We start from the raw sequence: 27,651 nt of genomic DNA, 5'->3' as shown, positions 1-27,651 counted from the left end.
TATGGAGACACAGTATATAGGGAATTAATGGAGGTACAGTATGTAGGGAATTAATAGAGGCACAGTATGTAGGAAATTCATAGAGGCACAGTATATGAGGAATTATTGGAAGCACAGTATATAGGGAATTATTGGAGGCATAGTATATAAAGAATTCATGTAGGCACAGTATATAGAGAAACAATGGAGGCACAGTATATAAGGACTTAATGGAGGTACAGTATATAGGGAAATAATGGAGGCACAGTATATAGGAAAATAATAGAGGCACAGTACATAGGGAAAGAATGGAGGCGCAGTACATAGGGAAAGAATGGAGGCACAGTAAATAGGGAAAGAATGGAGGCCCAGTACATAGGGAAAGAATGGACGCACAGTAAATAGGGAAAGAATGGAGGCCCAGTACATAGGGAAAGAATGGAGGCGCAGTACATAGGGAAAGAATGGAGGCCCAGTACATAGGGAAAGAATGGAGGCATAGTACATAGGGAAATAATGGAGGCACAGTATATAAGGAAATAAGGGAGACACAGTATATAGGGAATTAATGGTGGCAATATACATGGAATGAATGGAGGCAGAGTATATAGGAAAGAAATGGAAGCACAGCGTGTTGGGAATTAATGGAGGAATGGGGGCGCCATTTTCTACCGCACCAGTTGACACCAACCTTACCTACGCCACTGACCACAGATTTAACCTATGGAGGTGGAAAAGGTAAATGATGTCTCCCTTCCAGGCCCATGTGAGATCCCATTCTTTTATTAGTCTGGGTTTCCCGTTACAGGTCACCTGCAGTGACAGGTGGGTGGCAGCTGTCAGTATGGGCGATTTTTTCTTGGGCCCTGACTACTTTTCCACATGTACGGTCTTTACGGCGGCCCTACATTTACTGCTAGAATGCAAATTCAGAGTGTCTAGTTTCCTGGGACTTTCCTGGCAGGTAACCTGACTTTGACAGTGAATCGAGTTCAGAGAATTCACAGCTTCGCACTGTAACTTGACGTATTTGTGTAATACGCTCCGGCGCGGTGGAAGGAAGATGCACTTCACATCCCTGTCGAAAGATGTTTACCCTGAAGATTACTTAAGACTCTATGAAACTGTATCATTGGAGAAGATCCAACAACGCCAAGGATTAGCCAGGAGCTGCTATTTCCATTTAAAGCAATGGCATCTGAAGTTCAGTATTAAATGTTTGATCGCATGTTGTGCAACGCATTTCAGCAATTCTATCAATGGTCATTTCTCAATAGTATTCAATGAAGGGAGGACACTTATAATAAGGCATCCAAAGGAAATCCTGTTTCCCATAAAACATAAAGTTAGTGCTATATTCTTCCTATCACATTGACAAAACTTCAGACATTGTTAACAGAGCCTAAAAGCAGTGTTTGCCAACCAAGGTACCTCTAGCTGTTGCAAAACTACAACTCCCAGCATGCCCGGACAGCCAAAGGCTGTCCGGGCATGCTGGGGGTTGTAGTTTTGCTGAGGCAAGTGAGGGGGAAGGGGGGATTGAAAAAGAAAACCAATACTTATTTAGCTCCAGTCCCTGCAGCTCCTGTTTGGCTCTGTCTGATCAGCCAATCTTCCTTCTTCCTGCCTTTTGAGACAAGTGCTTGATGCAGGATCTGCAGCTCAGCCAATCAGGGGCCGAGCCAGGACACAGCTGTGGCCAGTGATTGGCTGAGCCGCAGGTCCTGCAACTTGACCTTGTCTTGGAAGCAGAAATAGGAGAGAAGATTGGGTGATCAGACAGAGCCGAATAGAAGCTCCAGGGGACCATCAGGGGATGGGGGCTAGGTAAGTATAGTTTATATTTCTATTGCCACCCCAGGACCATATTATGTATTATTATTATTATTTTTTTTTTTTTAAAGAGTGGCTTAAGGACTGTATCCAGAGAGTGGTGGTCAATGATTCGTACTCTGATTGGTCCCCGGTTATTAATGGGGTACTCCAAGGTTCAGTACTGGGCCCGCTGTTGTTTAACTTATTTAATAATGATATAGAGGATGGGAATAATAGCTCTGTTTCTATCTTTGTAAATGACACCAAGCTTTGTAGCACGGTACAGTCTATGGAAGACATGTTTAAGTTATAAGCTGATTTGGATAGACTGAGTGTCTGGGCATCCACTTGGCACATGAGGTTCAATGTGGATAAATGTAAAGTTATGAATCTGGGTACAAAAAAAAACTGCAGCATCATATGTCCTAGGGGGGAGTAATAACCTGCATGTATCATATGTCCTAGGGGGAGTAATAACCTGCAGCATCATATGTCCTAGGGGGAGTAATAACCTGCAGCATCATATGTCCTAGGGGGGAGTAATAACCTGCATGTTTCATATGTCCTAGGGGGGAGTAATAACCTGCATGTATCATATGTCCTAGGGGGGAGTAATAACCTGCATGTTTCATATGTCCTAGGGGGAGTAATAACCTGCAGCATCATATGTCCTGGGGGAGTAATAACTTGCAGCATCATATGTCCTAGGGGGAGTAATAACCTGCAGCATCATATGTCTTAGGGGGAGTAATAACCTGCAGCATCATATGTCCTAGGTGGAGTAATAACCTGCAGCATCATATGTCCTAGGGGGAGTAATAACCCGCAGCATCATATATCCTAGGGGGAGTAATAATCTGCAGCATTATATGTCCGAGGGGGAGTAATAACCTGCAGCATCATATGTCCTAGGGGAGGAGTAATAATCTGCATGCATCGTGTATCTCCTAGGGGGAGTAATAATCTGCATCCATAATATGTCCTAGAGGGAGTAATAATCTGCATCCATCATATGTCCTAGAGCAGTGGTTCTAAACCTGGGTTCAATCAAACCCCAGGGGTTCGGTGAATCAGTCTCGGGGGTTCGGCGGGGGAGGCCTGCCGGGTGTTTTTGCCTCCGCACATCCCTGTGTTCCGAAACCTGCTTTCGGAACACAGGGACGCCTCTGTTAAGTTCCTGCGGCCCTGATTTTACTTTAAAAATGCGGAGACCGCTGGGAGCTAGCGCACACAGGGACGTCACTTACGTCCCATGCGTGCGCCTATGGCAAGGGAGCGCGGAGGAGCGGAGAAGAAGCAAGAAGGACGCGCGCTGGCAGTTGTTAAGTGTTTACCAGCGGCGCGTCCCTTCGGTGTTCCGACCAGTGATCCTCCGGTCCTGCTATGGCCGGACCCGAGGAGCGGTGATCAGAACACTGAAGTGGGGCAGTACACAGGCATACAGCCTCCAGCCATACTGTATGGCTGGAGGCTGTATGTCTGTGGGGGAACATACTGCACCTAATGTGGGGGGAACTATACTGCCAACGTAATGTGGGGGACTATACTGCAAGCCTAATGTGGGCGAACATACTGCCAGCCTAATGTGGGGGACTATATTGCACCTAATGTGGGGGAACTACACTGCCAGCCTAATGTGGGGGACTATATTGCACCTAATGTGGGTGAACTATACTGCCAGCCTAATGTGGGGGACTAAATTGCACCTAATGTGGGGGGACTATACTGCCAACGTAATGTGGGGGACTATATTGCACCTAATGTGGGGGAACATACTGCCAACGTAATGTGGGGGACTATATTGCACCTAATGTGGGGGACTATATTGCACCTAATGTGGGGGAACATACTGCAAGCCTAATGTGGGGGACTATATTGCACCTAATGTGGGGGAACATACTGCCAGCCTAATGTGGGGGACTATATTGCACCTAATGTGGGGGAAGATACTGCCAACGTAATGTGGGGGACTATATTGCACCTAATGTGGGGGACTATATTGCACCTAATGTGGGGGAACATACTGCAAACCTAATGTGGGGGACTATATTGCACCTAATGTGGCGGAACTATACTGCCAGCCTAATGTGAGGGACTATATTGCACCTAATGTGGGGGAACTATACTGCCAGCCTAATGTGGGGGACTATATTGCACCTAATGTGGGGGAACTATACTGCCAGCCTAATGTGGGGGACTATATTGCACCTAATGTGGGGGGACTATACTGCCAACGTAATGGTGGGGGACTATATTGCACCTAATGTGGGGAACATACTGCCAACGTAATGTGGGGGACTATATAGCACCTAATGTGGGATAACATACTGCCAGCCTAATGTGGGGGACTATATTGCACCTAATGTGGGGGGACTATACTGCCAACGTAATGTGGGGGACTATATTGCACCTAATGTGGGGGAACTATACTGCCAGCCTAATGTGGGGACTATATTGCACCTAATGTGGGGGAACATACTGCAAACCTAATGTGGGGGACTATATTGCACCTAATGTGGGGGAACTATACTGCACCTAATGTGGGGGAACTACAACCTAATGTGGGGGAACTATACTGCACCTAATGTGGGGGGACTATACTGCCAACGTAATGTGGGGGACTATATTGCACCTAATGTGGGGGAACATACTGCCAACGTAATGTGGGGGACTATATTGCACCTAATGTGGGGGACTATATTGCACCTAATGTGGGGGAACATACTGCAAGCCTAATGTGGGGGACTATATTGCACCTAATGTGGGGGAACATACTGCCAGCCTAATGTGGGGGACTATATTGCACCTAATGTGGGGGAAGATACTGCCAACGTAATGTGGGGGACTATATTGCACCTAATGTGGGGGACTATATTGCACCTAATGTGGGGGAACATACTGCAAACCTAATGTGGGGGACTATATTGCACCTAATGTGGCGGAACTATACTGCCAGCCTAATGTGAGGGACTATATTGCACCTAATGTGGGGGAACTATACTGCCAGCCTAATGTGGGGGACTATATTGCACCTAATGTGGGGGAACTATACTGCCAGCCTAATGTGGGGGACTATATTGCACCTAATGTGGGGGGACTATACTGCCAACGTAATGGTGGGGGACTATATTGCACCTAATGTGGGGAACATACTGCCAACGTAATGTGGGGGACTATATAGCACCTAATGTGGGATAACATACTGCCAGCCTAATGTGGGGGACTATATTGCACCTAATGTGGGGGGACTATACTGCCAACGTAATGTGGGGGACTATATTGCACCTAATGTGGGGGAACTATACTGCCAGCCTAATGTGGGGACTATATTGCACCTAATGTGGGGGAACATACTGCAAACCTAATGTGGGGGACTATATTGCACCTAATGTGGGGGAACTATACTGCACCTAATGTGGGGGAACTACAACCTAATGTGGGGGAACTATACTGCACCTAATGTGGGGGGGAACTACAACCTAATGTAGGGGAACTACTACCTAATGTGGGGGAACTATACTGCCAACCTAATATGGGGGAAGTATACTGCACCTAATGTGGGGGAATTGTACTGCACCTAATGTGGGTGAATTGTACAGCACCTAATGTGGGGAAATTGTACTGCACCTAATGTGGGGGAATTGTACTGCACCTAATGTGGGGAAATTGTACTGCACCTAATGTGGGGGAATTGTACTGCACCTAATGTGGGGGAACTGTACTACACATAATGTGGGGGAACTGTACTCTCAACCCTAATGTGGGGGGATCTATACTGCCAACCTAATGTGGGGGAACTGTGCTGCATACTTAAAGTGGTAGTCCACTAATAAGATATATAAGTGTGCATAGGAATTTATTCATGTTTTGTTATCTATAGTCCGGCCCTCCAACGGTCTGTGGGACCGTGAACTGGCCCCCCGTTTAAAAAGTTTGAGGACCCCTGTCCTAGAGGGAGTAATAATCTGCATCCATCATGTGTCCTAGGGGGAGTAATAATCTGCATCCATCATATGTGATCGAGGGAGTAATAACCTGCAGAATCATATACTGTATGTCCTATGGGGAGTAATAATCTGCATGCATTGCATGTCTGGGAGAGTCACTGGTAGAGAAGCATCTGGGTGACTTGTAGATCATAGACTACAAAATAGCACAATGTCAGGCAGCTGCTTCTAAGGCCAGCAGGATATTGTCATGTATAAGAAGAGGCATGGACTCAAGGGACAGGGACACATTATTATAGTTTTATAAAGCATTGGTACGGCCTCACCTGGAATATGCTGTCCAGTTTTGGCCACCGGTTCATAGAAAGGATGCCCTGGAACTGGAAAGGGTACAGAGGGGCGCAACTAAACTAAAAATAAAGCATGGTGCATTTTAGCAATGAGGAAAGATTAAAAAAATAACATTTGTTTAGTCTTAAAGGGGTTATCCAGGAAAATATATATCAACTGGCTCCAGAAAGTTAAACAGATTTGTAAATTACTTCTCTTAAAAAATCTTAATCCTTTCAATAATTATCAGATGCTGAAGTTGAGTTGATCTTTTCTGTCTAACTGCTCTCTGATGACACGTGTCTCGGGAACCGCACAGATTAGAAGCAAATCCCCATAGCAAACCGCTTCTACTCTGTGCAGTTCCCGAGACAAGCAGAGATGCCAGCAGAGAGCGCTGTTGCCAGACAGAAAAGAACAACTAAACTTCAGCAGCTGATAATTATTGAAAGGATTAAGATTTTTTAATAGAAATAATTTACAAATCTGTTTAAAGTTCTGGAGCCAGTTGATATAAAAAAAAAAAAAAAAAAATTTTTTCCTGGAATACCCCTTTAGGAGATGTTTAACCACTTAAGGACGCAGGATGTATATGTCCTGTTCTATGAAGCTTGCTCAGGAGCTGAGTGTGCTTCATACTGAGTTGGTCTTAGGTGCTCTTGACAGCAGATTGGGCTGATGTCCAGCATTAACACTTTTGATGCCGCAATCAAACTTCCTTAAAGCCCCAGAATCAGTTTACTGGTAGCTTCAAGGTAGCTGATTGGGACCACTGTGGCAAAATCGTGGGGTCCCAATTAGCTCAAAGGATGGACGGAGGACTCTTTCTTTCCTCTGTGCCCTTTTTGGCACTAAAAGACTGTGAATAAAATGTAAATAAATAAATGTGAATCAACCCTTCCCATAATAAAAGTTTGAATCACCCCCTTTTCCCATTTCTTTTATAATAAAATAATATAAACAAAAATGAACATAAACCACATGCCTAACTACCTACGTAAATGTCCGAACTGTTAAAATGTAAAGTTAAATCACACGGTCAATGGCAGAAATGTAAATAAAACACACCAAAGTCCAAAACTGCTTGGTCCTGATTTTTTGGTCACTTCATATGCGAGAAAAAAAAATTATAAAAAGTGATCAAAAAGTCTCATCAAAGCCAAAATGTTACCAATAAAAACTACAGATCATGGCGTATATTGCAAAATAAAAAAGTTATAGGGATCAGAAGAGGGTCATTTTAAGAATAATGATTTTTGTACAAAAAATTAGAATTTTTTAAAAGAAGAAAAGTGGAGCAGTTGCCCATAGCAACCAATCAGATCGATATTTTTAGGCTTTTTAAAAAATGTAAAAAGCAATCTGATTGGTTGCTATGTGCTACTGCTCCACTTTTCAGGTCAGACGCCAGAACCTACAGCGTAGAGAGCCAACTCCGGCTCCCTGCCCGCTAGAAGGTGTCTCCTCTCGGCGGTGTGAGCGGAACAGCTAACCGTGGAAAACAGATGACCTATTCCCATGGGCAATTGAATGGTGGATTGACTGCTAGGGAAAGTCTCTTTCCACATGTACACTGTACCACATAAGGTCTACTCTGCATCGTTTTCCTTTACAGGATTAATAGGGACAGTCTTTATTTACAGGTCCTGCTGGTCACCACTGACATGTTTATTGATATTATATCACCTTGGTCCGTATTGCTTATTGTTTGAATACCCACCTGATGACGCCACCTTAATATTGTGTGGTAGAAACATGTTGGAGGTAGCTTTTCAGATGCTCTTAGGGTATATTTGTTTCCCTGTTGTTACTATACATTGGTCATACCCTGATGGTGTGGCACCACTTGATTGGCTGGGCCCTGCAGAACCCAGTGAGTGCCTTGTATATATATTGATATTATTTATGGACCAGTTGTTCTTTTGTTGATATAACACACTTGGGCACATTTATCACTATTTTAATTGCATATAGTAAAAGGTAAGTTTTAAAGCACATCCTGAGCACTAGGCCTCAATATTAGCTTTTTTTCCATGTTTCCTCTGCACAGGTTTTGATAAATATGCCCCAATTTTTTTTACACTGCATAGAAATGGAATGCCCATAATATTTGCAAAAAAAAGTTGGGTTTCACGGTAGATTTTGTGGTAAATGAGTGATGTCATTACAAAGTGTTATGGCTATTAGAAGGCAAGGAGAAAAAGTTGAAAGCGCAGAAATGAAAAATCCCTGTGTCCTTAAAGGGTTAAGGGGGGATATGATAAACTTTTTTATATATAAATGTCCTATACAAAAAATATTGGGAAAAACTATTCCAGGTAAAACCCCCTCAAAAGACAAAGGGGCACTACCTCCACCTGGAAAAAAAGGTTTAGTCTCCATTGGTGACAACCATCTTTACCAACTGTGCATTTGTGGAACAGTCTTCCTCAGGAACTGGTCCCAACTGGGAACAGCTGTGGACTTCAAAACAGGGTTAGATATGTGGTAAACTTGGGGAATAAAGCCTTTTGGGGGTGTAGGGTAGTTGGGGTGTTGCTGTTCAGTATTATAAAGGGCGCTGTTAACCCTTGTCACTCGTGACGCCAGGGTTAGGGTTAAAACTCTGTATTGATGCTGGGCCTATCGCCACCCTTCCCAAGAGCAATAGGTGAGTGTAGAATAAATAGATTGTCCACAGCAGTGCTGAACTTAAAACTTGCGGAGTCTTTACTGAAGATTTTCTGTATTTGCAATAACGGTAACAGTCCAGATAACAGAGTCTATTGAAACAGCACAGCAGTGATTGACAGATGCTTAGGACCGGAAAGTTCTCCTTAGCTTTAGAGGATTGTATTTGCATAGATCCGCCGAATTTAGGGGTTTGATTAGGTCCGGAGATCTTGCGAAGGTAGCGGGGAATTGTATGAACTATCTGTCTCTAGCGCAGGCTTAGGCCGCAAGGCTTAGGCCTAGAAATTTGTCTTGTAAGCTGCGGAGGTCCTACCTCGTCCAGAATCAGCAACCCAAGAGAGCGATCAAGATGGCGCAGCTCCCTTATATGGGCAGGTACTGGCCGTTTTGGATTGGTCCAATCAGCTGTCACTCATCGTTACAATGGATTGTGGGTGATCACATGTCCAAAACCACCAAAGGTCCTTTAGCGAAAACCATAGAGTTCTGCAACCCGGTCACATGACCCGCAGGTCCTGCGACGCTAAAACAGTGAGTAATACCATATACATTTATTTATATAGATAATCGGGGACATTGCTTTGGTAAGCAAGTTCTGTAGTAATTTTTTTCTTGCTATTTTTTTTGCTTATGTATGACATATTTATCATACTATCACAGGGGGTTGATAAATTTGGCTTACATGAGCAAAAACCAAGAAATCACTTTTAAATACCATTTTTTTAGCACACATAAGCAAAAACCAAATAATGACTACACCACTTTGCAGCTTTGAAAAAAAATGTGCATATATATATATATATATATATATATATATATATATATATAATATGTGTGTTTATTACATTTTTTAACACATTTTTTTCTCCCTAAATGTACTTTTTTTATATATATATTTTTTTTACTTCTTCTACAGATCTGTGTATCCTGTGGACTCCTTTTTTTTTTTAAACCTGTTGTGTTTTTTTTTTTTTTTTTTACTTACTGGACAGGCTTAGTGGTGGAAGCTAAGCCGGGCTTAGCGTTAGCCACAAAAACAGCTATCGCTAACCCCCAATTATTACCCCGGTACCCAACACCACAGGGGTGACGGGAAGAGCCGGTACCAACAGGCCCAGAGTGTCAAAAATGGCACTCCTGGGCCTAGGCGGTAACAGGCTGGCGTTATTTAGGCTGGGGAGGGCCAGTAACAATGGTCCTCGTCCACCCTGGTAACGTCAGGCTGTTACTGTTTGGTTAGTATTTGGCTGAGAATAAAAATAGGGGGAACCCTATGTGTTTTTTTTTTTTTTTATATTTAATTATTTATTTAAAAAAAAATGCATAGGGTCCCCCCTATTTTTATTCTCAGCCAAATACCAACCAAGCAGCAACAGCCTGACGTTACCAGGGTGGGCGAGGACCATTGTTACTGGCCCTCCCCAGCCTAAATAACACCAGCCTGTTACCGCTTAGGCCCAGGAGCGCCATTTATGACGCTCCGGGCCTGTTGGTACCGGCTCTTCCCGGCACCCCTGTGGCGTTGGGTACCGGGGTAATAATAGGGGGTTAGCGCTAGCTGTTTTTGTGGCTAACGCTAAGCCCGGCTTAGTAATGGATTCCTTCAATAAGACAGCTTCCACTACTAAGCCTGTCAAGTAAAGTAAGGAAAAAACACAACAGGTTTAAAAAAAATATATTACAAAAAACACTCCCCCACAAGCCCTCGTTAACCATTTTATTAAAAATCAAACAAAGAAAAACGCTGGTCATGGAAGTAGTCCACCGACTCCGAAGGAGTCCACAGGATACACGGATCTGAAATGAGAAGAAAAAAAAAACAAAAAAATGGGTTAGTACATTTATTATCAACTGCTCGCACATCTCCTGCCCCGCACGACTACAACTCCCAGCATGCCCTTACAGTAAGGACATGCTGGGAGATGTAGTTGTGTGGTGCAGGAAATGTGTGGGCAAGTGACAAGTTTGTCCCCTGCCCCAGCTGCAGGACTGCAACTCCCAGCATGCCCTTACAGTAAGGGCAGTGCAGGTGAAGCCCGGGGGAGGGGGGGTCAGAGGGGTGCTGGTGAGGGCGGAGGCCGGGAACAGTGAAGCCCGGGGGGGGGGGGGTGTATGCTGACGGACCTAGCCCCCCCCCCCCCCGACAGACTCCTATATCCCCTAATCATGTCACTGTTCCGGTCGGGTCCTGTGATTGGCTGCTGGTCCTGGCCAATCACAGGACCCAGCGGGAAATGTGAAATGACAGCAGGGGATTTAGGAGTCTGCGGCATTGGTATATGTTATAAGGAGCCCGGGCTGACATTACATTACAGTGCAGCCGCCCGGGCTCCTCATACGGCCTCCCCGCTACCCTCACTTAATAATGATGGGGACACTGATATCCCCCCCCCCCTTGTCTCCCGTCTGCACCGCTCAGCTCCCGCTGCTACAAGACTACAACTTCCAGCGTGTCCTCACTGTAAGGGCATGCTGGGACTTGTAGTCTTGCAACAGTTAGCAGACAGATGGGAGTTGTGTGGCGCTGGCAGGTGAGGGGGGGGGGGGGGGGATGTAAATTACTGCAGTGTCCCTGTAGCGAAGTGAGGGTAGCGGGGAGAAAGTATGTCGGAGCCCGGGCGGCAGTAGCTTTTCCTGCTCCATGTTGGAGCTGGAGTAAATTTTGTCAATTTTTAAGGCAGTTGCGACTTTTTATTGCGCAGCTGCGACTGTCGCAGTTAATAAATACCTGACTAAAGCAAATCCATTTTGAAAAATTAACTACGTAAGCAAGTTTGAATTTTCTTGCTTTTCTTGTTCTTCACGCAAATTGTCGCACAAAAGACACGTAGTCGGAGTTGCGAGAATTTTGCGACAATTATAGTAAAGTAAACCTGACTAAACCCCTTGATAAATGTCTGTCAATATTTACAAATATTAAGTGACTAATGGGTGACTAGGGGTTAACTAAGGAAGAGGACCCCCACTGTTCCTAGGGACTCTGACTTTGGGGACCTCACCACAAGGTAACGTATGCAATACGTACCGGGACACCACAGATATATTCCAGAACAAAATAACATTAAGAGTACGGTCCCACATTGCATATTTGATGCAGCTGCATATTTTCCTACCCAGTGACATCAATGGGTAGCAAAATACGCACAAATACACAGCTGCATCAAATACGCAGCATCAAATACGCTACATGGGACTGTCCCATAAAGGAGTACTCCGTCAAAAATTAACTTATCCCCTATCCACAGATGATGCCTGAGAGCTGTAATCCTTTCGTCAATACCATAGGAATAAATGGAGCGCGTGCCGGCTGCAGCACACACTCCTCACTGAGCGCCGGGTCCCGTCCCGATGACTGTGGAGGGCCCCAATGGTTGGACCCCCTGCGATCAGCTAATTATCCCCTAACCTGTGTATAGGGGATAAGTTATTTTTCACCGGACATCTCCTTTAACGCTTACGCAGAAATATAGAATCCCTTCCCCATTCATTTGCCCATACCCCTTCCCTTCACCTCCTTGGTTGAATTGATGGACATGTGTCTTTTTTCACCCGTACTAACTATGTAACCCCCTTTAATGAAAGAAAACCCATGTGCAGGGAGCAGGATAAACACTCCGCTCCATACAAGAACCTATGCAACTTATGTCTAAATTATCTATGAAACATAGATTGGGGCACTGCTTCACCTATTATCTTATATATAAAAGGAGAAGACCTGACTCACTGACTCATCAACGCCCAGCCTAAACCCTTGGACCTAGAAACCTGAATTTTTGAACAGGTGTTGTTTTTAAGACGTAGACAAGGAATAGGAAAGGATTTTTCGAAATTCCACCCTTAAGGGGGTGAAAAAGTTTTTTTTTTTTTTAGTTTTTTTTTAAAGTCCCATACAAGTCTATGGGAAATATATGTTACTGCATAACTTCCAAAGAGATATTTCGATAATACTTGGTCACATGTTATTTATATGTCCACTTAAAATATAGGATAGTTAATTTAACCCTTAACTACCCCCATTTGTGAGGGTCGGGGGTTTTGTTTAAAGTCCCATGCAAATCAATGGGAAATGTATGTTCCCACATAACTTCCGTACGGCTGGAGATATTTGAATACCTGGTACACATATTACAGGTCGGGATAGGAGGTCGAGATAGCAGGTCGAAATAGGAGGTCGAGATAGGAGGACGGGATGATCGGGATAGGAGGTCGTGATAGGAGGTCAAGATAGGATGTCGAGATAGGAGGATGGGATATGAGGTTGAGATAGGAGGACGGGATTGGAGGTTGGGATAGGAGGTCGGGATTGGAGGTCGAGATAGGAGGTGGATATTGGAGGACGGGATAGGAGGTCGGGATAGGAGGTCGAGATAGGTCAAGATAGGAGGTCGGGATAGGAGGACGGGATAGGAGGTTGAAATAGGAGGACGGGATAGAAGGTTGAGATAGGAGGTCGAGATAGAAGGACGGGATAGGAGGTCGGGAAGGTCGGGATAGGAGGTCGAGATAGATCAAGATAGGAGGTCGGGATAGGAGGTCAGGAAGGTTGGGATAGGAGGTCAGGAAAGTCGGGATAGGAGGTCGAGATAGGAGGTCGGGATAGGAGGTAAAGATAGGAGGTCGAGATAGGAGGAAGGGATAGGAGGACGGGATAGGAGCTCGGGATAGGAGGTCGGGTTAGGAGGACAGGATAGGAGGACGGGATATGAGGACGGGATAGGAGGTCGAAATAGGAGGACGGGATAGGAAGTTGGGATAGGAGGTCGAGATAGGAGGTTGGGATAGGAGGTCGGGATAGGAGGGATAGGAGGATGGGATAGGAGGTCGGGATAGGAGATCGGGATAGGAGGTCTAGATAGGAGGACGGGATAGGAGGATGGAATATGAGGACTGTTGGCAGTATATAAGCAACACGAGAAGGCTGGTTAAAAGTCCTCAAAGGATGTCGATCTTCAATTCCATGAAACAGCAGATGTAATGTTTTGGGTTGTTTGGATGCCCGTAGACTTTACCCAGAACGGCCTCATTACTATAGGATCGTAAAAAGTAAATCTATGTTACCCCAGATTTAATGCGAGTGAAGCCGCGGGCAAAAGCTAGTTAACAATAACCCAGATTTACTATGGCTGTTTTGCCAGAATTTTGCTCCAGCTGTACTAGAATTGTGGCACATTGTAATCGAGCCACCTTAGTTATGTATAGTCACAGAAGTATTGCAAACATTAGGTGATTTATACTTGCTATTTTTTCCTGTTATTATGATTCAGTGACTTAAAGGAGTACTGTGGTGCTAAACTATGTATCCCCTATGCAAAGGAGATAAGTGTATGATCGCGGGGAGTCCCACCACTGAGACCCCTTGTGATCTCCTTCCTGGTGCCCTGCTCTCATTGTGCATGAAACCACAGTACCCCTTTAAGGTACTTATCCTGCTAATTTATAATATTAGTACCTGTCTCCAAATAAAACTTTTAATATAGTGTTACTTGTGTAATTAGCAGACATTTTCCATTCACTTGCTTTTAAAATGATCAACATAAATATGTTTAAAATGTAATAGAAAAAGGGCCACTAGGTGGCTCTGTTCTGTTCCCTGCCACAATTAATACAGTTAGTGTGGTCTACCCCCTGGCCTGGCAGGATATCAAACTCAGGAAGTGTTTCTCTGCACTAAGGTTGATTGACAGATGCACAGAGCCTCACTGAAACATGCACAGAGCTTGAGGTCTTCTATTCATCACAGCACTGCAATGATGTGAGGGCAGAAGTGGTCCCCCGGCAGGCTTCAGTGATGTCATGCCTGCTGGGAAATGCCCACTTTCTCCTGCTGGGAGATTGCACTATGTGAGCAAGAAGAACAGTAAGATACACAGCTTTTTAAAGCTCTGAAATCTTTTTTTAAGGGTGGGAGGAGTGTAAGAAGTAGTTAAGGAACATAGCCTGAGTTAGTTTATAAATATTTGGTGACAGGTAGTCTTTCAATTTTTTAAATGGGCTGTCTCCACCCGATCACCTCCACCCGATCTACAGCAAGTCTTTGTAGAATTCATTCATCTCAAGTGCCAGGATGCTATATGCAAGTATCATCTTAGGCCTTCCTGCAGGGGCCACAACCAGATTAGGCTCTAGCAGCACCAAAAGTGACCCCAGTGATCAGCAGCACCTAAGGATCCACAGCCATGAAGGAGGTCAGGAAGGGGAGGGGAGAAACCGGGAAGCTATGTCCTTCAGCCAGCGACACCCATCCTGTTGGATCCACTTGTGGGTTTATCTAAAAAAAAACTGCCTGAAAAACTACAGTGACATTTTTAGAAAAAAACGCTGCGGGGAAACAACAATGTGACAGAATTTAAAGTGCTTTTATCCAAAGCCATCAAAAGGCACAAATGTCCAAAGTTTTTCTCAGTCAGGGTCTCAGTGCTGAGACCCCGACCAATGTCTAGATATAACTGGGAGAAGCATCCAGCTCAGTGCGCAGTCCCTTTGACTACAGACGGGATCCATTATTATTTTTAAGTCTGTGAAAACCAACCCCTGCGATCAGACTGACAGAGTCGACTTGTAAATCTATTTAAAAAAAATAGTTTATTGTATTTTTTGTGTTCTAGCATATTCATTATTTTCATATTTTTATTTAGTCTTTCAGGGCTTTAAACAATTTTTTCAGCAGACCTATAACATTGATCTCCGGGTATGATTACAAAAGAGAAAATGATAGGATGAGTTTCATTGGGACAGAGGCCAATCAGACTGTACTCGGTTGGGGAGGAACACTGCAGCACCCTATAATATATAACAGGTCACAGGATTTCACTTCTGTTGTTTATAAATCTCATCTCCAGGGGTGCAACCTTTAATATCTCTCAGACTGCGACTGGTTTCTTATGGGGCAGATGTGTTTTGGGGCCCCCTTAGGCACCAGGGCCCCGGTGCGACTGCTACCTCTATAGCTACGCCAGGGGCGTAGCTATAGAGGTAGAAGTCGCACCGGGGCCCTGGTGCCTAAGGGGGCCCCAAAACACATCTACCCCATAAGAAACCAGTATTATAAATGGCATATGGGGCCCAGAATCTCCAAGCTACGCCTCTGCCTGAGCCCCAATGTACAATTATAACGTGCCATTCAGGGGCCCCTCTAGACACCAGGGCTTGGCTGTGACGTCCTATACTTTTATTATCAGTGTTCACCCAGGAGACAACTCTTTTTATTGATTCATTGTTTTGATGGAATACTTTAATATCTCTCAGACTGCGACGAGGAACAAATGGTTTAGTGAAGACTCATCATTTCTTATTAAACTTTAATCTCCTCTTCCGGTGACTTGTGTCTGGAGAGGAGCGACATGTTAGTGTCTTGTGATTCCCAGCGTCTCCTTCCTGGGATCGCCTGCAGTGCTGAAACCCAATATCTTCTTTCCATTCCTGTCTCTGGACTATTTCCTGACTGGACTTTATTTGGTATCAGATCTTCACCTGATGTCCTCCCCAATGTTATATAAAATACAGCTGCCATTCCTATCAGTCTTCTCTCATCTATGTCCTAATGTCCTTCAGTGCTCACATTATACTTATTGGAAATGTATGCGTTCCCCTACGGAAATACTGCTTTCCGCATTCCGTCAAAATATAAAACTAGTCTTATATTTTACGACATTCCGTGGCAGAATCCCATTGAAATCAATGGGACCTGAATTTCAGCAGAATCCTGTGTATAGATAGCACAGAAGTCCACTGAAATTCAGCAGCAATTTCCACTGTGTGAACATACCCTAGGAGTGAACCTACATGTCGTGGTAACCATATGCACTAGCATTACACTTTATCAGTACATTGGACATTGGTAGTTGTTGAAAATCCTTGGCACCTCTTGGAAAACTGCTTCCATTTGCAGTAAACCAATTTAAGGGTACGTTCACATGTGCATATTTTTGCTGCAGATTTGCTGCTGCAGATTTTGCTCCCCATTGACTTCAATGGGCAGCAAAATCTGCAACAGCAAATCTGCAGCAAAAATAAACATGTGTGAACGCACCGTAAAACAAATTGCCAGGTATTTGCTGCAAGTATCAAAGAAGAACAGATAAAGTACTAGGCTTCCACATAAGGCAGTGCTTTCTAAACAGCGTGCCTCCAGCTGTTGCAAAACTATAACTCCCAGCATGCCCGGACAGCCTCTGGGAGTTGTACTTTTGCAACAGCTGGAGGCACACTGTTTGGAAAACACTGACATAAGGCGACCACTCTGTGAACCAGCACCCTTAAGCAGTAGTATTTACCCCAGGTTTTTTGCCCACAGTCCAAAATCTACACATAAGCACCACAACAAATGTATCCACATGCTTAAGGGGTACTCTAGCACTAATACATCTTATCCCCTATCCAAAGGATAGGGGATAAGATGTCTGGTCGTGGGGGTCCCGCCCGTTGGGGACCCCCGCAATCTGTCATTGCGCACCCACCTTTGTGAGCTCTCCGCCCCCGTGTGAAGTCACGTCCTGCCCCATCAATGCAAGTCTAAGGGAGGGGGCGTGACGGCCATCACGCCCCCTCCCATAGACTTGCATTGAGGGGGCAGGGCGTGACATCACACGGGGGCGGAGTCGTCACGTCACGATACTCCGGCCCCGTGGTCGTCATACTACACATTTGGAGCCTCCAGTGCTGCGGAGAGCTTACAAAGGTGGGTGCGCAATGACATTGCGGGGGTCCCCAGCGGCGGGACCCCCGCAACCAGACATCTTGTCCCCTATCCTATGGATAGGGGATATGATGTATTAGGGCTGGAGTACCCCTTTAACTTGCACTGACAAGGGGGTGGATTTCTTTTTAATTACTAATAGATTTTAGCTGTTGTCTTGGCTTTCCGTGTCTTTTTGCACCTCCCTTTCTTCATATATTCAATTCTTTTTCCCTGTGTCATGTCGCATTATTACACATAACGTAATTTCTAAGCTTATTTGTTATGGTTTCCTTGTATATTTATATGGATTTATATGGATTACATCTGGTAAAAATATTATGTCACCTTTGGAAATATTTAATGAGAAAAATGGTGATGTGTTCAATACTTATTTCACCCAAATGGACACCGTAAGCCTGTGTTACCGGAAACTTCACATTTAAAGGCAGACTGTATTAGAAAGAGAGAGAATTTGACAGAATCATCTCCCCTTTCCCAGCTCCTGATGTTAAAGAGATGCAAATGGTAAAAACCATTGAAGAGACTTCTATTTGTTTTATGACCACTAAGAAATGAAAATCAAGTTCTGGCTTGTGCAACTAAATCGGGTCTGTGGCATGCTCTTAAAGGGGTACTCCACTGGAAAACACTTTTTTTTTTTAAATCAACTGGTGTTAGTAAGTTATAAATATTTGTAAATGACTTCTATTTAAAAAACTTAATCCTTCCAATACTTATCAGCTGCTGTATGCTCCACAGGAAATTGTTTTCTTTTTGAATTTCCTTTCTGTCTGACCACAGTGCTCTCTGCTGACACCTCTGTCCATGTCAGGAACTGTTCAGTGTAGGAGCAAATCCTCATAGAAAACCTATCCGGCTCTGGACAGTTCCTGACATGGACAGAGGTGTCAGCAGAGAGCACTGTGGTCAGACACAAAGGAAATTCAAAAAGAAAAGAACTTCCTCTGGAACATACAGCAGCTGATAAGTATTGGAAGGGTTAAGATTTTTAAATAGAAGTAATTTACAAATATGTTTAACTTTCTGGCACCAGTTGATTTAAATAAAATGTTTTCCAGGGGAGTACCCCTTTAATATCAGCTGGTTAACTCCCAACTGATGACTACAAAAGGGTCTCATTTCCGAGACTTCACACAAGACACATCTCATGATGGGTAAAACCAAAGAGCTGTCTTAAGACCTTCACAACCTAATTGTAGTAAAACATAACAGAGGCGTTGGTTACAGGCGCATTCATAAGCTTCAGAATGTTCCAGTGAGCTCTGTTAGGGCCGTAATACAAAAGACGATTATTTTACCATAAATTAACCAGGTGTTCCAAAAAGCTTCTTGGAATTAGAAGGTATTGTTGTCTCAAAGAAACAGTATTTTGTGAGAAAAATGGTGAAATGTTCAATACTTAGCTCACCCTCCCTGTTCTAGTCACCTACTGATATGGCGTATGGCTAGATCATCTCCCATCAGCAGCCCACAATCTGCTTCAGCACTGGCCAGGCCCAAGTCCCCAGGGGTCCCTGCAATGCTTACCTCCTTGTCCCTGCACCATCACTGCTTTGCTTCCCAATGATACTGCTGCTTTGGAGCCTCTGCCTCCTAACGAAGCCCAAAATGACACTTTTAATAAGTTTCCCCACTCCCTTACATGGCCAATACCATGACACAACACGATCCATATGGCATGAGCATGTTTTCAGTTTCTAGAGGTTTCGATTCACAGACAGCAGAGAGAATGTAACACACTATGTTAAAGGGGTACTCTGTCCAAAGTATAGGGGATAAGATGTCTGATCGCGGGGGTCCCGCCGCTGGGGACCCCCGCAATCTAGCATGCAGCACCCACCTGTAAGCACTGCAGGAAGCGCTGGAGGCTCCAAGTCTTATGCCTCCCGACCACGGGGACGGAGTATCGTGGCGTCACGACTCCGCCCCGTGCGACATCACGCCCCCTCCCATAGACTTGCATTGACGGGGCGGGGAGTGACGTTACACGGGGCGGAGTCGGGACATGAAAGAAAGTTAAACAGATTTGTGAATTACTTCTATAAAAAAATCTTAACCATTCAGTACTTATCGGCTTTTGGTTTGGGATGAGACTTTTTTTTATCCCCCCTCTCCTTCTATACTCTAATAATGGGAGGTGTGCCAATAAAGTAGGTGTAGACATACCCTAATAATGGGAGGTGCGCCAATAAAGTAGGTGTAGACATACCCTAATAATGGGAGATGTGCCAATAAAGTAGGTGTGGGTATACCCTAATAATGGGAGGTGCGCCAATAAAGTAGGTGTGGGTATACCCTAATAATGGGAGGTGTGCCAATAAAGTAGGTGTGAACATACCCTAATAATGGGAGGTGCGCCAATAAAGTAGGTGTAGACATACCCTAATAATGGGAGGTGCGCCAATAAGGTAGATGTGGACATACCCTTATAATGGGAGGTGTGCCAATAAAGTAGGTGTAGACATACCCTAATAATGGGAGGTGTGAAAATAAAGTAGGTGTGGGTATACCCTAATAATGGGAGGTGTGCCAATAAAGTAGGTGTAGAAATACCCTAATAATGGGAGGTGTGCCAATAAGGTAGATGTGGACATACCCTTATAATGGGAGGTGTGCCAATAAAGTAGGTGTAGACATACCCTAATAATGGGAGGTGTGAAAATAAAGTAGGTGTGGGTATACCCTAATATTGGGAGATGTGCCAATAAAGTAGGTGTGGGTATACCCTAATATTGGGAGATTTGCCAATAAAGTAGGTGTGGGTATACCCTAATAATGGGAGGTGTGACAATAAGGCAGGTGTGAACATACCCTTATAATACCCTAATAATGGGAGATGTGCCAATAAAGTAGGTGTGGGTATACCCTAATACTGGGAGGTGTGACAATAAAGTAGGTGTGGGCATACCCTAATAATGGGAGGTGTGACAATAAGGTAGGTGTGAACATACCCTAATAATAGGAGGTGTGACAATAAGGTAGGTGTGAACATACCCTAATAATGGGAGGTGTGACAATAAGGTAGGTGTGAACATACCCTAATAATGGGAGGTGTGACAATAAAGTAGGGGTGGGTATACCCTAATAATGGGAGGTGTGCCAATAAGGTAGGTGTGAACATACCCTAATAATGGGAGGTGTGCCATTAAGGTAGATGTGGACATACCCTTATAATGGGAGGTGTGCCAATAAAGTAGGTGTAGACATACCCTAATAATGGGAGGTGTGAAAATAAAGTAGGTGTGGGTATACCCTAATAATGGGAGGTATGCCAATAAAGTAGGTGTAGACATACCCTAATAATGGGAGGTGTGCCAATAAGGTAGGTGTGAACATACCCTAATAATGGGAGGTGTGCCATTAAGGTAGATGTGGACATACCCTTATAATGGGAGGTGTGCCAATAAAGTAGGTGTAGACATACCCTAATAATGGGAGGTGTGAAAATAAAGTAGGTGTGGGTATACCCTAATAATGGGAGGTATGCCAATAAAGTAGGTGTAGACATACCCTAATAATGGGAGGTGTGCCAATAAGGTAGATGTGTGATCCAACTGCGGACCAATATATGGAGGGTTATTTAAACCAATTCACCAAAAGATCACCGAAGTGATCCACTAATTCCCTATATTTCCCATATATTTGTTGAAAGGTATAATCTTTATTAATTTCAAAACACCAACAAAAAAGGAGTTAAAATTTGCAGTGTATCTCTCCTCCTGTATTATTAGTTATCTGTGCCAGCCAGGCATCACCTATTATCTACCTGTGTGTACCTGCAGTGTACACACGGTTAATGGAGGAGTCTACACTGTATATTAAAAAACCTGTCCTATGCCCCCCTCGACATGTTTCGCCGCAAGACGCGGCTTTGTCAAGAGGCTTAGGGGCCTCTTGACAAAGCCGCGTCTTGCGGCGAAACATGTCGAGGGGGGCATAGGACAGGTTTTTTAATATACAGTGTAGACTCCTCCATTAACCGTGTGTACACTGCAGGTACACACAGGTAGATAATAGGTGATGCCTGGCTGGCACAGATAACTAATAATACAGGAGGAGAGATACACTGCAAATTTTAACTCCTTTTTTGTTGGTGTTTTGAAATTAATAAAGATTATACCTTTCAACAAATATATGGGAAATATAGGGAATTAGTGGATCACTTCGGTGATCTTTTGGTGAATAAGGTAGATGTGGACATACCCTTATAATGGGAGGTGTGCCAATAAAGTAGGTGTAGACATACCCTAATAATGGGAGGTGTGCCAATAAAGTAGGTGTAGACATACCCTAATAATGGGAGGTGTGAAAATAAAGTAGGTGTGGGTATACCCTAATAATGGGAGGTATGCCAATAAAGTAGGTGTAGACATACCCTAATAATGGGAGGTGTGCCAATAAGGTAGATGTGGACATACCCTTATAATGGGAGGTGTGCCAATAAGGTAGGTGTAGACATACCCTAATAATGGGAGGTGTGAAAATAAAGTAGGTGTGGGTATACCCTAATATTGGGAGATGTGACAATAAGGCAGGTGTGAACATACCCTTATAATACCCTAATAATGGTAGATGTGCCAATAAAGAAGGTGTGCGTATACCCTAATTTTGGGAGATGTGCCAATAAAGTAGGTGTGGGTATACTCTAATATTGGGAGATGTGCCAATAAAGTAGGTGTGGGTATACCCTAATACTGGGAGGTGTGACAATAAAGTAGGTGTGGGTATACCCTAATACTGGGAGGTGTGACAATAAAGTAGGTGTGGGTATACCCTAATAATGGGAGGTGTGACAATAAGGTAGGTGTGAACATACCCTAATAATAGGAGGTGTGACAATAAGGTAGGTGTGAACATACCCTAATAATGGGAGGTGTGACAATAAAGTAGGGGTGGGTATACCCTAATAATGGGAGGTGTGCCAATAAGGTAGGTGTGAACATACCCTAATAATGGGAGGTGTGACAATAAGGTAGGTGTGAACATACCCTAATAATGGGAGGTGTGACAATAAGGTAGGTGTGAACATACCCTAATAATGGGAGATGTGCCAATAAGGTAGGTGTGAACATACCCTAATAATGGGAGGTGTGACAATAAAGTAGGTGTGGGTATACCCTAATAATGGGAGATGTGCCAATAAAGTAGGTGTGGGTATACCCTAATAATGGGAGGTGTGCCAATAAAGTAGGTGTAGACATACCCTAATAATGGGAGGTGTGACAATAAGGTAGGTGTGAACATACCCTAATAATGGGAGGTGTGACAATAAAGTAGGTGTGGGTATACCCTAATATTGGGAGATGTGCCAATAAAGTAGGTGTGGGTATACCCTAATAATGGGAGGTGTGCCAATAAAGTAGGTGTAGACATACCCTAATAATGGGAGGTGTGACAATAAAGTAGGTGTGAACATACCCTAAATGGGAGGTGCGCCAATAAAGTAGGTGTAGACATACCCTAATAATGGGAGGTGTGCCAATAAGGTAGATGTGGACATACCCTTATAATGGGAGGTGTGCCAATAAAGTAGGTGTAGACATACCCTAATAATGGGAGGTGCGTCAATAAAGTAGGTGTGGGTATACCCTAATAATAACCTAAGATAAAAAGCAGGAGCGCTCCATAGTGTAAATCAATCTCATTAATGGTGTCCTTTGAAAATCAATAATGCACCAAAGCAGGTTGTGTAATCCATACACAACAGTGGGTAAAGGTGTGAACAGGTGTGAAATCCCTCAGCAGCTCTCCTGCCAGAATGGACAGATACAAATGTGAACAGCTTCAAAGACGATGAGGCAGAGTGATGGCGCTGGAAGGACCTGATCAGGTTAAGGCTGCTTTCACACTACCTCATCCTGTACAAAGACCCGTTACAATCTCCCGTCACAAAATCCTAAAAACTGCTGTCAAAAAATCCCACTCATGTCTATAGGATTTTTTGAGCATCCGTTGTTACCAGTTATAGCCCGTAATGACTAACGGACGTTATTTGTGACGGGAGAAATAACGTCCCATGCACAAATTTTTTGTCCGTCACAAATAACGGTGGAATATCGGATGTTTTTTTTAACATTGAAGTCAATGGATGATGGATGTTCTCAAAAAACACGTTATTGCCCGTTATTCTAACGTTTGTTATTTGTACTGAGCATGCTCAGTAAAGCCTTCACACTCAGGGAGTCACATGGGAAGGGGGAGGAGCGCTCAGAGCCCTCTTTTGCTGTGTTCTGGATACTCTGACACAATCCCTTACCATCCACCATATTTGCTCAATTTCTCCACGCAAATCATTCTTGGAGTGAAGGTAGGTACATGGATGGCTGCGATGCACATTGTATGGTGTTGGTTGTGAACATGTGCTCACTGGCCACGGGCATTTCATGACCACCATGTGGTTACCACTTTGCAGGCCGCAGGCATTATTGCACGCAGTTCATATGTGGGTATGATTGCGTGTACCAGGAAAGTGTGCAGGGTGATTTTGCGATATTTGTCGCTACTCTGATTTTTTTTTTTTTTTAAAGAAACAGCGATTATGATTATTATTTATTTATAAAGATCAACAAAGAAATCTTTAATGGACCAGCATGTAACACGTTTCCCGGCTAGGTGGCCGCTTCATCTGGCATCCTGATGAAGCGGCCTATGAGCCTGAAAACACGTTGAATGCTGGTCCGTGAAAGATTTCTTTGTTCATCTTACCTGATCAGTTCCTTCCAGCGTCGTCACTCCGCCTCATCTTCTCTGAAGCTGTTCACATTTATACCCTAATAATGGGAGGTGTGACAATACCGTAGGTGTGGACGTACCCTAATAATTTATTGCAATATTGTTGTAATTCTGGCGCAAGTCAAGTGCAAAATAAAAATACACTGCGAACGCAATTTTGCAGATGAGCGTCATTGATAAATTCCCCCCTTTGTGTTCAATTATTAGAAGTATGAGAAATAATGATATTAATGGCCCAGATTTATCAATACGCCTGAGACAGGGAAGGGATTTGCCCATAACAATGAATCCCAGCTCAGCTTTTATTTTACCAGGGCTCAATATGATATGAACGCTGAGCTGGGATTGGTTGTTATGGGCAAAATCCCTCCAGTTTTAGTCTCTGAAAGATTGAGAAATCTGTAACTGTGTTTTATTATTATTTTTATTTTTTTGTAACAAATTGAATTCCATGATTATTACCATGTAAGAAAACCATGAGACGGGATCATCTGCATATGACTGTCTCATTAGATCAAAACGGTAAATTCTTGTGTTGGGTGTAACTGAGGAGTCGGAGTCCACTGTGTAAACACAACAGGAAATAACTGATGAACAAACGACCGGAGGATACAATGTATAAGCATCAGGGCTGAGCTTATCATCTGCTGAGCTTTTTTATCTAAGGGCCACATTGTTACTTCTTGGTGCTGCAGAAACATTGATACGGTTTGCGTACTGCAAAACTAAAGCATATTTTTGGCTTTTATTTTTTATGTTTTTAACTTCAGCCACTTTTTATTGCCAACTTTCTTGGTACGGCCATTTTCACACTGCAGATTTTTTGTGTAATGTGCGCCTGGAAAATTTTCTGAGGATGTTCTGCACGCAGCAGGGGTCCGGAGAACATGCCGGTGCTAGGACCGCTCGGACCAGCACAGCTTCATAGATGCATTTCGGAGCGGATTCCGCAGACAGTATTCATATGTTAATTCTTTCTGCAGTGGCTGGAACTGGAATTTCCACGGCAGATGTTTCCGCCATGTGCACGGTGCAGCCAAAAAAAAAATTTCAGAGCAGAATTTTTCTGCCTGAGTCTGTGATCACAGGGGTACATGGGTAGGCAAAGAATTGCAAACACAATACAGTAGAAAATGATAAAAGGGGTTGCTTACATAGTAACATAGTTCATAAAGTTAAAAAAAGACCATAGAGTCCATCTAGTTCAACCTATAACCCTAATGAGTCCCTACTGAGTTGATCCAGAGGAAGGCAAAAAACCCTCATACTAGAGGTAAAAATTCCTTCCCGACTCCAAATATGGCATCAGAATAAATCCCTGGATCAACGTTCTGTCCCTATAAATCTAGTATACATGACCAGCAATGTTCTTACTCTCCAAAAAATGCATCCAGACCCCTTTTAAATTCTTTTACAGAGTTCCCCATGACCACCTCCTCAGGCAGAGAATTCCACAGTCTCACTGCTCTTACAGTAAAGAACCCCCGTCTGTGCTGGTGAAGAAACCTTCTTTCCTCTAAACGTAGAGGATGCCCCCTTGTTATAGATACAGTCCGGGGTATGAATAGATCATGGGAGAGATCTCTGTACGGTCCCCTGATATATTTATACATAGTTATTAGGTCGCCCCGAAGACTTCTTTTTTCTAAACTAAATAACCCTAATTCTGATAATCTTTCTGGGTACTGTAGTCCTCCCATTCCTGGTATTACTCTGGTTGCCCGTCTTTGAATCCTCTCCAGCTCCACTATATCTTTCTTGTACACTGGTGCCCAGTACTGTACACAGTATTCTATGTGTGGTCTGACTAGTGATTTGTACAGCGGTAGAATTATTTCCTTGTCATGCGCATCTGTGCCCCTATTGATGCACCCCATGATTTTATTTGCCTGGGCAGCAGCCGCCTGACACTGGTCACTACAGCTAAATTTACTGTTAACTAAAACTCCTAAATCCTTTTCCATGTCAGTCGTCCCAAGTGTTCTCCCATTTAATATATAACCCCGTCCCAGATTTTTCCTCCCCATGTGCATTACCTTAGGCTACTTTCACACTATGGTTCATAAATCCGTTATAAAACATCCGTTATATTAAATTCTATACTGATTTAACGGACGTTATATAACGGATGAATAAAACGATTATAACGGATGAATAGACTTCTAACGTCCGTTACTTAAACGGATAAATGTTTATCCGTTATTATCCGTTAATACCTTATTACTAACGTCCGTTATATTCACCTTTGTTTGGCCTCTCCCTACCTGCACACCTTGCAACAGCTGAAGCTCCTCCTCCTACCTGAAGGGGAGGGTATAAAAGGATTCCACAATGATCCTGCCGCAGTCTGCATTGCAGCATTGAGAGGGAGAGTATTATCGTATGCTTTCTATCAGACTATCAGGGGGGGGGGGGGGTGCAGGAGGGTGCACTACTCTGCCACCTGGAGGGGGGGGGGGTGCAGGAGGGTGCACTACTCTGCCTCCTGGAGGGGGGGGGGGGTGCACTACTCTGCCTACTCTGCCTCCTGGAGGGGGGGGGGGGTGCAGGAGGGTGCACTACTCTGCCACTTGGAGGGGGGGGGGGGGTGCAGGAGGGTGCACTACTCTGCCTCCTGGAAGGGGGGGGTGCAGGAGGGTGCACTACTCTGCCTCCTGGAGGGAGGGGGGTGCAGGAGGGTGCACTACTCTGCCTCCTGGAGGGAGGGGGGGTGCAGGAGGGTGCACTGCTCTGCCTCCTGGAGGGAGGGGGGTGCAGGAGGGTGCACTACTCTGCCTCCTGGAGGGAGGGGGGGGGGTGCAGGAGGGTGCACTGCTCTGCCTCCTGGAGGGAGGGGGGGGGTGCAGGAGGGTGCACTACTCTGCCTCCTGGAGGGGGGGTGCAGGAGGGTGCACTACTCTGGTTCTTGGGCTGTTAATAGAGCGCTGTTGAAGTGCGATCTGGGGTGCTATCAGGCGGATGGCGGCGGATGAATACGGATACCCAGAACAGACTCCTACTGCTGCCTCCTGCTGTCTGACCAGGAAGTAGAGGGGGTGTGACAGGGGGTGTGAGCACTACTCAACTTTCCCATGTGACTTCAGGAGTGTGAAGTCTCCACTGAGCATGCTCAGTAGCACTAACGGACGTTAAATTAACAGACAATAACGGGTGTATTTTGTAACGTCCATTACGCCATAGGCTTCAATGTTAATAATTAACGGACGTTCAATGATCTGTTAATTATAAACGGAAACAAAATACAGCATGTCCGTTCTATTTTTCCATTATAACTAACGGACGTTAGTTTAACGGAACAAAAAAGGTACAAACGGAAGATTAAAAAATCCCATAGACTTTAATGGGATTTATTAACGGAAGTTTAAGGATCCGTTATAAAAGACTTTATAACGGAATTTCATAACGGATCTTTAAACTTTTATAGTGTGAAAGCAGCCTTGAATTTATCAGTGTTGAACCTCATCTGCCACTTCTCAG

General features: G+C 44.2%; 1 protein-coding gene across 3 annotated transcripts in view; it reads right to left on the bottom strand.

Annotated features, from left to right (window-relative positions):
- Positions 1 to 6,067: 6,067 nt before the first annotated feature.
- The window catches only part of CFAP418 (cilia and flagella associated protein 418), a 102,262-nt gene continuing 80,678 nt past the window's right edge, over positions 6,068 to 27,651 (bottom strand). The window contains exon 6 of one of the 3 annotated variants that reach the window (XM_056522449.1): positions 6,068 to 6,151. In XM_056522449.1, the coding sequence (XP_056378424.1) occupies positions 6,100 to 6,151 (52 nt within the window). In that variant the 3' untranslated portion in view covers positions 6,068 to 6,099. Of the gene's footprint in view, positions 6,152 to 10,316; positions 10,542 to 27,651 lie in introns of those variants that run through there. The other 2 variants (XM_056522444.1, XM_056522450.1) reach the window with 2 other exon arrangements.

This window comes from Hyla sarda, chromosome 5 (genome assembly GCF_029499605.1).
Source record: "Hyla sarda isolate aHylSar1 chromosome 5, aHylSar1.hap1, whole genome shotgun sequence".
NCBI lineage: Eukaryota > Metazoa > Chordata > Amphibia > Anura > Hylidae > Hyla > Hyla sarda.
This window is presented reverse-complemented; position numbering and strand designations above follow the sequence as displayed.